The sequence below is a fragment of the Meles meles genome, chromosome 2, assembly GCF_922984935.1.
Source record: "Meles meles chromosome 2, mMelMel3.1 paternal haplotype, whole genome shotgun sequence".
NCBI lineage: Eukaryota > Metazoa > Chordata > Mammalia > Carnivora > Mustelidae > Meles > Meles meles.
The window spans coordinates 202,502,955-202,516,066 of record NC_060067.1 but is presented as its reverse complement, the minus strand read 5'-3'; the positions used below and the strand labels follow the sequence as shown (position 1 = coordinate 202,516,066).

General features: G+C 40.3%; 1 protein-coding gene across 1 annotated transcript in view; it reads right to left on the bottom strand.

Moving 5' to 3' along the window:
- Positions 1-13,112, bottom strand: part of VEGFC (vascular endothelial growth factor C) — a 106,107-nt gene that overhangs the window by 1,496 nt on the left and 91,499 nt on the right. The window contains exons 5-6 of the mRNA XM_045985678.1: positions 2,777-2,883; positions 2,123-2,456 (exon numbers count right to left, since the gene is read on the bottom strand). Coding sequence (XP_045841634.1) covers positions 2,123-2,456; positions 2,777-2,883 — 441 coding nt within the window. The remainder of the gene's footprint in view (positions 1-2,122; positions 2,457-2,776; positions 2,884-13,112) is intronic.

Genomic DNA, 13,112 nt, shown 5'->3' with positions numbered 1-13,112 from the left:
CCCTCCCCCACTTCTGGAATAAATATTAAGAGAAAATGAGTGTACATATTTTCAAAATACTAAATTACCTTTTTTGTTTCAATATATATGTAAACCTGGAAGTATATCCTTAGAAACATGAACACAGGAAGAGTTTCAGTAAATAGAAAGTCTTCATGAAGCAATGTATACTATTAGGAGAAATACAAAGATCAAAATCTTTTAATATAAGAATTCTGTAGAAAAATATGAGGGCTGGTTAGTCTTATGTAAGCAAAAAATCAGGTGTCTCATGGATGACAGTTTTTTCTTTCATTATCTTCAGAGTACCTTACAGAGATCCTTTTGTTTCCTTTTAGGAATATATATCTATACATACATATATGTAGGTATACACACACACACACACACACACACACACACACACACACACACAAGATTTTATTTATTTATTTGACAGAGAGAGAACACACAGTAAAAGAGGGAACACAAACAGGGGGAGTGGTAGGGGAGAAGCAGGCTTCCTGCTGAGCCGGGAGCCTGATGCAGGGCTCCATCCCAGGACCTGGGATCACGACCTGAGCCAAAGGCGATGCTTAACCAACTGAGCCACTCAGGCGCTCCTCCTTTTTGGAATATTTTGAGCAATAACTGTATTCCAATTTTTCTTGCATATCCCTACTCTACCTACCAGAAGGCTGTTTCAAAAATGCAGAATACTAAATAGATACTAAATCTTACCAAAGATTAAAGCAATTTGTATACTGAACCCTTCTGAGTGAACCTAGATTCAGGGAAGTTCCCTTATGCAACGGCTAAAATGTTAGTATGGATGGGTCATTGGAGAGAGAAATTAAAATAGAAGCACAAAACTCATAAGGATGAAAAGATGGACATTTTATTTACTGGGGAAAGGTTATGAACCTTAATGAAGGTACAAAACTGTAAATAAATGAAATTTAAGTCTCGAGTCCTGTGAGTGGTCCTCCGCTGCATGGGGATCACCGCCACCTCTAAAGACCGAGCTTGGAAGAAGAGAGCCCATGGAGGTGAGGAGGCACAGACCGTCTGAAAACTGGAAGGGCAGCCAGAGAAGGAAAACGTTATGTCCGCCAAAACAAAGAAGGGGGCTTCAAGAAAGGAACAGAAAAGACAGGTGACACGAAGACCAACTTGTCCACTGGGTTTGGCTGTGGAGTCTACTAACCCTTGACTAGCACGTTAACTGGCATTCTTGGGCCTAACCTGGGTCACAGCTGGTTGGATAAATGAGAGAAGAAAGGGGGGGACGCAGAGGCTGAGTGCCTGGATCCTGGAGCGACTCTGAGGAGGACAAAGCTTCACTGCCAAAGTGTGTTCAGCACCATGGTAAGATGCTAATAAAACAGAAGTTTAGGAACTCCCATAAATTAAGGGGAAAGAGAAGTAGTTAAGACGTCAAATGTATGGGAGAGAGAGGCCTGTCTGGTGCAGCCGTGCTCAAGGAAATGCCCAGATCACAGAGCCGGCCCAAACAGCCCACCTCACCGTCTGATTAGAGAGGAAGTGGCTCAGGGAGTAACACTGGAAGTGTTTGAGTCCAACAGTCTCATTTTGTTTTTCTTGGTGAAGAAGGGGGGAACAATCGATGTTTCAGGAATGCGTCTTGAGTAATCTTTAACAACACAATTTATTTCTCTAATTCCACTAAATACTTAAATATTTTTCTAGATACAGTTCTACAGTTAGTGGCACTCTCCCATCCTCTGTAAATTTTTCATGAAATTTTCTGCACTTGGAACAGCTGTCTTATATTAACGATGGCATCATAAGTTTTGGTGTAGGCAGGGATGCCATGTTTGAATGTTCTGGAAATCCTCCTCAAGCGACTGTCCTGTGCATCTGTCTCCCGGCCCATGTGAGCACTGCCGCCTCAAACTCAGCCTCTGGGATGAGCAGTAGAAGTGCATTCTGGGCTTGGATCTGGTTTTGGTTCCCAGGGCTCCTTTCAGGAGCAAACACAGTCCCAAGGAAATTTCGGTTAGAAAGGAACAGAGTTCATCTTCCAGAACTGACCGGTCTCATTCTAAAAAGGCTCCGCCATTTTGGTTGAGGAAACTGTCCCCAGTAAGAGAAAGGAATACGCTTTACGAAGATTTCTTACCTGCATGTTTGATGTTGAAATTTCTTTCCTTTCAAGAGGCATTTCTGTGAATTTTCTGTACATTCACAGGCACATTTTCCAGGGTTTAGGGGTTGATGTCTCGGGCAGGTTCTTCTGCATACGCACTGGCATGTGGTTTCGTCAAATTCCCTGTTGGCCCCACAGGAGCTGGGAAAAAGTTTGTTTTTACAGACACACTGGCACGAGTTTCTGTCTAGTTCTTTGTGGGGTCCACAGCTGGAAGGCTGGAGCCCCCCTTTGCAGACACACTGACACGTTTCTTCGTCGAGCTCCTTGTTGGGTCCACAGATGTCATGGAATCCATCTGCAGAGTCTAGACAAACACAGTCAGACATCTTCAGTACACCTTACTGGTGTGAAACAGTTCAAAGCACTGAAAAGCGTCTCTATGTTTTTCATTAAAGGGTGTGCACAAACATGGGTCTGTCCCTTTACAAGGAGGTTCAAAACAATACCAATGTCAAGGAGACAGCGTCCTCCCTGGTAGTCTCTTATTCCAGAGCATGATCATCAGAATATTGTACATGTGGTTTCAATACTAAAATGTTAACCAAAATAGAGGCATTTGGCATTTTGTCTTTAAAATATCACTCTACTTAAAATAAATAAATAAATAAATATGATTCTGCTTACCATCTCCAGAATTTGAGGAAAAAATAAAGTCTTGCTGAGCCAGGCATCTGCAGAGGTGATTGTTCCAGATGTAGTTTGTGGGGCAAGTCTTGTTTGCAGCTTGGCACCTTGGGGAGAGACAGATAAGTTAACAGTCTAACTGGTACACCGAAGGCATCCTCTCTTTTCTTCCTTGTGTATTACAAAGCTGGTGCATGTCTGTGAAAAAGCTTTCACGGGATGCGAGAATATCTGAAATGAAATGTGAAAGATGCCTCTCCGAGTGTCTCTCTCCCCCACATATGTGGCCATGTTCTAATCCCACAGGTGGCCACTTAGTGGTATGGTCTAAATCACTACACACTTTGATCTTGTTAAGGCAGATGCATTTATTTGTATAATCACATGGTGGTTTGGTTGGTACAAAAAACGGGATAAGCCTCTTATATAACTCTGAAGTTTCCTTCTTCGCTAAACAATATATTGTGGATATCTTCGTCGTTCTTTGCAGAATGTCCTGCTTGTTAGTGCTGCGTAGCCCTCCATGAAATGCATGAGTAATAATGTCCTGTTGGTCACTGTTGAAACTGCTTCCAGGCTGTGGCTCTTCTAAACAAGTCTACAGGAAACCTCTTTGTCCTTTACCTTTCCTGACTTATTTCTGAGCCAGAGGTACCTATAACTAAGAAGGGTCTACTGATCCCAAATTTCCACTCGACACTGCACCAAAAGGGCCTCAAAGCCCAGGCTTGATGTTATTGCTGCTCTAGTTTTCTCTCCCTTCCTCTCTCCTCTTCCACTCTATCCGTTTTATCTGTTCAGTGCCAACAGCTTACATGACTACTTCACTTTTTCAGGGTGCAGAGCTACAAAATGCACTTATATCCCACGGAAGCTCTTCTTAGTTGATGTTTACCCGTTAGAATTCTGGGCTCTTAATATCCTTACAGAGTATCTATACACCTCTCACTACCTTGTTTTTCAACGGAGGTTGTGCAGGGGAAATGATTCTGTCACACTCAGTATCGAGAACAGTATGTGAGGGAAGAGTGCTGAGTTACATGCCAGGCTGGCGGAACAGAACAGTCATGCGTAGACCTCTTAACAGGTGGACCGAGTGTAAACAACAGGTCATGCGTAGACCTCTTAACAGGTGGACCGAGTGTAAACAACAGGTCATGTGTAGACCTCTTAACAGGTGGACCGAGTGTAAACAACAGGTCACGTGTAGACCTCTTAACAGGTGGACCGAGTGTAAACAGGTCACGTGTCGACCTCTTAACAGGTGGACTGAGTGTAAACAACAGGTCACGTGTAGACCTCTTAACAGGTGGACTGAGTGTAAACAACAGGTCACGTGTAGACCTCTTAACAGGTGAACCGAGTGTAAACAGACAGGTCATGTGCTTTGGATGTTGCTGAGAAAAGTTCGAGTCTTACTGTGTGATGACACAACGACATGCCTTTAGAAGTCTGCCTGATGTCTCGCATAGCACACCGGGAAGGACTTTTTTTTTTTTTTTTTAAATATTTTATTTATTTGACAGAGAGAAATCACAACTAGGCAGAGAGGCAGGCAGAGAGAGAGGAGGAAGCAGGCTCCCTGCGGAGCAGAGAGCCTGATGTGGGGCTTGATCCCAGGACCCTGGGATCATGACCCGAGCCGAAGGCAGAGGCTTTAACCCACTGAGCCACCCAGGTGCCGGGAAGGACTTTTTGAACAGTGTAAGCACATCTACAGTTGGTAACCACTTTTCCCTTGACAACTGCCCCTGAGGATTTATGGACTTTCTCCCACTTGGCAGTCTCTACAGCAGCTCCTAGACCCACAGAGTCTCTACTTGTCCCACTCAGTGGGAGAATTCGCCTAAAACGCCCTCCCACACCTCTCCACACAACCATGAGTCACAATGACTGTCTTCCCCTTATCCCCTCTCCCTTGTAACATTCTTCAAGCACCACGTCTTCAGTCTGATGAAGACCATCTATTATGGAAAGTCTTCTTGAATTTATTTTTGATTTTTTTAACAAGTTTTTGAATGTTGTTTGTTATTTGCTGTCCCATATCATAAGCTAATAATTTCTCACTCAGCATGCAAATAATCCAAGTAATCATATATAAAGTAGCCATGTGTTAACAAGCATAGAAATTGTTGGATGATCAAAGAAACAGTGTTTGAGCCTTTTAGATCCTATCACGGTAGCATGTTACTTTTCTACAGGTATTGTGTTTAAGCTCCTTGTAGGAAATTAGTTATGTTTGGGCTTTAATTCTTCCCACTTAAGACAATACAAATTTGTTTGGAATGTATATTTTTGAAAATAGGCTACTGATATTAAATAAGAGATATCTGTACATAGTTTTAGGAGGAAAAAAAACCAGTCATAGTGCGATTTCCAAATGTAATTTAACATTACTGGGTTTTAAACTTACTTCTTGACTTCATACTAATAACTTCCATTAAAATTTTTGTTCCTAACAGTCTTTATATTTGCTTAAGTATATATTAGGTATGCATATATGTAATAGTAAGATAATTGCCTCCTGCATATACCATATGCTTTTTTCTGTATAATTTTATTTTTTGAAAATTTATTTGATTTCAGTTAAAATTATGAGAAAATATACATTCAGAGGAGTTCATTCTGATCCATGTCCTCAGCAGGCTTATCCTTTTTGCAATTTTTGGTTTATGTTTTCAGTGTTTCTTTTTATAAATAAAAGAAAATATGTACATATGTATCCCAAAGATAGCCTCCCTTATATCCTCTTCTAAACCTTGTTTTTCCAGTTAGCTGTGTGCCTTGGGGAACATTATACCTCCCTAATAATTTTATGTATTCCCAAGAGCAAGTCTTTACTTACCACATATTTTGGTCATTACTATTTTGTTGGTTAATCGTAAATGTGCATTGTTCCACAAAAAATTTAGACAGTACTTATCAATTAATTCTCCAAAAACAGTATCATTGTTTTTTTTTCATTTACCTCCTATCCAAAGCTTTAGTCCCTTCCATCAAACAAGAAGCTGTTAGGTTTAGTTATATAACAGTAATGCAGTAAATCCTGGCCGAATGCAACTCAGACCACTCTTCTGTAAATGAAGGTAGATCCGTTTGGGCTGTGTTACAAGGTTGACACACACATGATTTAAGTGACACAGTCCCCTGCTGGAATCAGGAGGGCACAGGCCTACGGTGGCTGCTGAAGGGCGAGATCATTTCGCCAATATGTGATTTATTCTGCCATTACCTCAGCCAGTGCTCTTCCAGTTGTTTACCTGTAATGCACCGGTGGATCACGAAATCAACGATAAGGGTTGGGAAAGCATTTGTAAACTCAAAGAATGACCTGTAGTAAGAACTGCTGGAATGCATATGATATGGATCGCTTTCTGCAGTGACACTTCAGTTCTCTTTGTGCACATGTTTTTGTGATGCGCACATATGAACATATGCCCTCACACATATAACCTCCCTGTCCCACGTGTGGTGTATGTCTGTGTGTGTGTGTGGTAGCAATGTCCAGTGTGTCTGCTTCTTAGTTATAGTCGTTAAAGTTGATAAGCATATCTAAGCTACTTATTTTTATGGGAAAAAGTGTCAAGAATGATCACAATCACTAGCCTAAGTGAGTCTGGTCCATCCTGAGGTCTGTAACTGCAGGAGAACATGCTAATGTCTCTGTACTGAAGTGAAAGTCGGTCTACAAAATTGTTCAGCCTGAACGGGTAGGAAAATCATGTCCTATTTCTCATGTCGTGAGGGAAAAGAAAAAGTTCTGTAATATCTCACATCCTTAAAAAGATAAATCCAAAAATATGGACTTTGTGTAGAAACAGATGAAGGAATGCATTTCTGAAGATGTCCTACAAAACAAGAAGGTATCTGGTGCCCAGTTTTACGGCATTCAGCGATCCCTTAGGATAGTTTTACAAGGTGAACCAAATATTTTAATTTCTAAGATTCTTAAAACTTAATTTAAATTTCTAGAAAAACATCACTGTAGAAGCTTTGCCAAAATTAAGAAACTACTACTTATCAATGTTAACATATTTTAATGCTGAAATTTGAAGTCTTGCTAGATACCATTTAATGAAGGATACATATATTTACATAGGATGCATTTTCATAATTGAGTGAGTTTCCCTACTCTAAAAGTGAAAGGCACATTCTTAGCATAAATCTTCTCATGCAAAAAAAAGACCTTTCCAGAACAGTATCTTAGAATAAAAGAAAATGTTTTTAATGTGGATAGAAGGTAGCACAATTTACTTATCTCCTACATATCTTCATCTCCAAAGCATTTTTATCCTATTGAAATTTTTCTTCAAGTTCCGAATATTAGTGTGTGAACATATTAAGACTTTTAAAGAAATTATTTTTGTATACCGTCTTTATAAAACACTGATCCAAAGATGCATTTTGTCTGCAAAGCCAATGACTATGCAGTTATTTGTAAAGTAGATGTGTTGAGAATCACATGTAAATAAAGTTTCCTACTTTGCCTTTCCCATCCCTCCCCAACAAACACAACCACAATCCTGTTTATAATACTTATGAAGGAAAAAGATGCTTTTCTAAGAATGATTTCATTACCCCACTCAACTGGTTAGGTAACTGTTGCTAGTTAGAACTAGAGGACAAAAACTTAAGGGTATTTGGTTCAAGAATGATGGATTTAATGATTAAAATGATTCTTACCTCGCCATTTACCTTTTGACATTTTGAAAGACCAGTATGTTCCGTGTGATTAAACCCTACATACTGGGTAAGAGTTGTTAGCTCCTGTGCTCTGGACACTGTAGCAGGCTGTTTTTTTTTTTTTTTTTTTTAAATTTTATTTATTTGACAGAGAGAGGTCACAAGTAGATAGAGAGGCAGGCAGAGAGAGAGAGAGGGACGCAGGCCCCTGCTGAGCAGAGAGCCCGATGCGGGACTCGATCCCAGGACCCCGAGATCATGACCTGAGCCGAAGGCAGCGGCTTAACCCACTGAGCCACCCAGGCGCCCTGTAGCAGGCTGTTTTGTCCATCGTGCTCTTGGGTTCTTTCATCAAGTCTACACTTTGGCAATAGAGTTTCTACATGCTTGGAAATTCTCTGACTCCCCTAATCCATATTTAAGAAACACAGGCACACTCCTACATTTTGTTTGGCATTAGTGAGCACTGAGTTGAATGTAATATAGTTTATAATGTATTTCTCAGTGAAAAAAACCCTCTTCATCTGGATTTATTTAACTACTTTTGATCCACTTTATTTAAATATCTCTTAAAATATTTCATAGATCATTCAAAATGAATGTCAACATTAATTGAATACAAATTCAACTCATAGCACTCAATGGCTTTTTAAAAAAGCAAATTCTTTCTGTGGACATGACCTGTGCTATGAGTCGAATGCTCTCATTGGCATCTCTTTTCATAAGGTGTCTCCACAACCACCCCGCTGATTAACATTCTGCTGATCATTGGTATCTACAGTACACAGTCACGTTCCTCAAATAGCAAGCCTGCCTTAAGTCTCCCGAAATGTGGAATGTGATCAGTGGTACTAGTCTGAAAGCACATATCGTGAGCGCTCATACATCCCTTCTAAGCATCTTCATATCATTCAATGATCCATCCAGTAAGATGATCTATATTCCATTAAGAAAATCTATACAGGGGCAGGGTGGGGGGGGCGAACTCTGATTATAATGTCTGTTATAACCTCTGTTAATAATGTCAATAAATATCCAAGTACATTTTTGATTCCCTAAATGACGACTGTTGATGTCATCTGAACTTTCACCCACTGTGATTAACAATCACTCAAACCTGTAATTATATTTTGAAAGAATATCCATCCAGACCCTCTGGCCCAAGATAGTTGTCAGAACAGCAGCCAGAAGGGCAATGTTTTCTTTCATTATTAGAGTCACAGAGCCCTAGGTAAAATACTTCAACTGTTTTATTCCCAAGGACTTTGAATTGCTGTGTTCATCTTGAGTTCCTCGTGTATGGCCCTTGAATACACTTGACTCTCTAAGGCAAGGTGTTAGGGGAATCTGGGGAAGGAGGGTAAGAGGTATATGCGAATTCTTTCTACTTTTTGCTCAATTTTTTTCTATAAGCCAAAAACTGCTTTAAAAGGTCTATCAAAAATACTTAGAAAATGACTGATAGATTTGGTCTAACGTAGACATTTCTTAAAAATCATTATCACTGCATTTTAGTTGAACTTGACATTATGTTGACAAACTCTTTGATCTTATAGTTCCCACCTCTGGGTGACATTGCAGTCACAGCCTCAGAGCAGAGGATACACTGATGGAATATTCTGAGCCACAGACCTTTTGCTTAATTTCCACCAGTCAGTCGGCAAGTCACAGGAATGCTGCGCTTCCAACTGTTCTCTCTTAGAAGGCAGAAACTAGAGGGTCCAAGGGAAGGAATACTGGACAGCACCATTAGCTTCCTTTTAGGAAAAAAAATACATTCCAGGGTCTGGAGACTCTTAGTGAGCTCCATGGGTGAGTTCATATCAACAGGCGCTCACTTGAAGGCATTAGACAGTATTTAGATAATAATGCACTTTGTAAAAAAAAAAGAGGATGAACAGACATGAAAATAAAAGTTCAAAAATAAGTGTATAATATCACGGGGGTTTTCAACCTAGAAAGGGGGGATTTTCAGGGCAGAATACAGATGCATGTTTTAAAATACTGGGAAAGTATTTATTTCTGATCAATCCGCACAAGACTGTGTCGCGGTTTAACTGGCAGAGGTGTTACCTCTGCATTTCTGCTCTGAGGCAGTCTATTAAATGCAGCACGCTCTTCTGTCTATTTCTGGTGAAGCAACAACATATGATCTTAAAATTAAAAGAAAAGAAAAACATTAAAATGAGAAGAAACCCTCATGGATATTCAAGCTTCTAAGCATTCGGACCGAGGATCTGTTACAGATTAACAGACACAGAGCACTCAAGTTCTACTTCAAAGGTTGCCAGGGACATAAATCTACTGTGTTCCTTGGAGAAGAGATGACTTCTCACACAAATGAAATTTTCCTTAATAAGCCCGCATAACTCAAACTTCTTAGAAGCAAATATGTTTTAGTTGGTGTCTTAGTAAGCAATGTTGACATTTTTGTAAAAGAAATGAAAACCAGTAAACACATAAAAACAAATGAGCCTTCAGGCTAGGTTTTTCCATGTTCTCATCTTTTTTCACCCCTTCTTTTCCTCTCTCACCACACCAGCCCTCTCCCCCAAAGACTGATGTAACCTCTTTATCAGGTTGAAATCACCCATGGTTTCTATTTGTAGTACTCATTAAAAAAAATTCAAGGTTCGCTGGCTCTGCTGACATGGTCTTGTCATTCCTCTACCAAAAACTCCCCACGTTACGCCAGTCCCTCTACAGAAAAGGTGAAACTCTTCAGGCTGGTGCTTCTGAAGCACAGGCTTAGCGTTGCCTTTTAAATTTAATCTCCTCTGGCCTTCACCGATTAACACCCAAATAAATTATTCTGGTCTATTCACTGTCCCCAGAATGTGCTATTTCCTTGAGGAACCCTATGGGACATTGTCAGTGAGAACCAACTGACTAATATATTTGCCCCTGGGTAAAACTCACTTCAAGGCACTTGGCTTTCAAATGTGACGTCTCTCTCTCTTGATTTTACTCTCTTCCTAATATGTAGCATAGTGCCTTCCCTATAGTAGATGTCATAGAATAAGCATGAATGAACATTCATTCATTCATTCATACATATAGTGGAATACCGTACAGGTATTTAATGAACAAGCCAGGCCTATAGACCTCAAAATGATGATTCCATGTCTAACACATACCACTGAGGGAAAAAAGTAATGTCACCATTTTAACATAAATATTTTAAAGCTGTACTATTCATTACTTTTTCCTACGTTAATACATCCGTGTGCCATAAAAATGGAAGAGCATGAATGAGAATACAATTTCTAGGCAGTGGTTACCTCTGGGAACAGAGGATGCAGAATGGTGACTGGGGCTTTGGGTTGTATCTTAAGTGAACATGACAAAATATTTGCTGAATTTCAAGTCAGGGTGGAAGGATATATCGTTTTGTGAGGTTTCTTTCCCCTTGTCCTTTAGTATTTGTTTGGAGATTTCTTTTGAAATTTAAAGAAGTTAAAAATGCAGTAATGACTGGATTCCCACAGGAATGGATTGGCTCCAAATTTAGTCTGAATCTCTGGTTTGCTCTTCTCAGTCGGGTGATGGTGGGGAAAATGACTTAATCCCTCTGATTCGGTTTCTCATGTAATAATTGAGAATTTCACCTTCAGAACTCACCCTCTTGTTTCCTCTGCTTCTTTCTCAAGACTATTGTGCAACGTGGGTTATCAGTAAATAAACACATTATCTCCACTTGTTGTCCTTCCGATAACGGAGTCAGTCCTGGTCATTCTTGAGTTTGACCTAGTTCTTGATCATCCCACCACTTCTTTCTTTGAATTGCTGGTTTTTGCAATCTCCTTTGGATTTCGTAATAAACCGTTTTTAGTCTTAATTTTTCTGACTGTTCTTAGTCTCCAGTGCAGAGCATTGTTTCTCCCAGTTTCTTAAATAGTGATCATCCCCACAGAGTCCACCGCGGCTTCTCTTTTTACGGTCTCTATTTCCTTGTGGGTTCATCTCTTCCAGTGCTCGACCAGCTTCATGCTGGTAGCTACCGAAGAAGCGTGCCCACCTTGGCACCCTTCCAGCTCCAGATCCCACTGCCTACAGGACATTTCACTTTGATTTCTTACAGACACTACAGACACCAATATCTATATTCAAACCAAATTCCCCGTTTCCAGCCCATTCTCCCTGTGAACACGCGTTCCGTCCTTGTATCATCTGTGCACTTTCATCCTTAACATCTGCCTCCGTGTTCTCCCACACACGTGGCCCCCAAGTGCTGGGCTTTCTGAAAAATGTCTTTCCACCTCTTTTTTCTGCATCCCCATTTCCAGCACTGGGGGTCCCACCCTTGTTATTTCTGTATCAGATTATTTCATGAGCTGCTTCCATTTTTTCATCTCCTGTCTTGCTCCTCCAACCCACCTACTACCAGCTCTCAGGATGTTCTTTCTAGAATATACAATGTAAACATGACAGGTCCGACCTGTATCTTCTAATGGTTCTTGAGAGACTTGAAGAAAAAGTCCATCCTTGGCATGGCGGGTGCAATCCTGTGGGCTTCTGCAGACCCAGGCTGGTCCTCTCCATCTCCAGCGTGATGGCAGGCATGCGTCCTGCACACACACTCCCTCTGCCACACTAACTCCAGTCCCTTGTTCGCACGTCTGACTCGCTTATGGGATTTCCCTAGAGGAGCGATCCTGTCTACTGTTCTCTACAGCCTGGCATCGTCGCTGCACCACACAGACACACAGTGACTGTTTGATGAATGACTCAATAAAGCACGGCATTGTGTTTTATGTACTTACAATACTAGATGCATTTGTGTTTGTGTATTTGTACTCTGGCACACGAGCTGTTTTAGTTACGGAAGTATACTATCCATTGTTTTAATACCCCACGTCTCTCGGGATGGTGTGGTACACATGTCAGACTCAACAGGAATGTCTCATGAATGAACGAATACTACTTTTACCAACTAACAAATCTAGGGCATCCCTTCTTAATCACAAATGACTCCCTCCAGAGAAAGAGACCTTCCCTGTAAGAAAGGGGTGATGGGACTTCACAGTTCAAGCTGATGGAAAATATAAGAGGAATATATATAAGAGGAAATATAAGATATATTATATATCATATATATATATTATATAAATATAAGAGGAAAATATAAGAGGAAATAACTGGAAGGAAAGAGAATAATCAGTGAGAACATCAATATGAATATTGCTATCTAACCACTTCTCAAGATAATCTCTTCCACCTCTGGAATTTCTGATTATTTTGGCTCTGCTGATATTGAGCCTTGAAAAGTTTTCTTTCTTTCTTTCTTTTTCTTTTTTTGTAAATACTGGAAATTCTATAAGATATCGGGGAAAGCATGGGTTTAAGAGCTATAAGACTTGAATTTTTATTTTTTTCTAGCACTTTTCTTAGCTGTTAGGTTTGCATGTGCTAATTAACATTTCCAGTGCTCAATTTTCTCATTCGTAAAATGTCTGTAAAAATAGCAGCCAGCATTTACTGAATGCTCACTGTCAGGCATCAGGCCCTGTGCTAACGTTGAGCAGGGATTACTGATGATAAACACTGCTGCGTCCCAATGTGTGAGCTGTTGTCCTCATCATTCTCATTATTGCTCTTATTCTATTACTTCATCACACAATATCAGATGGGTATGTGATATAGCATAGTGTCA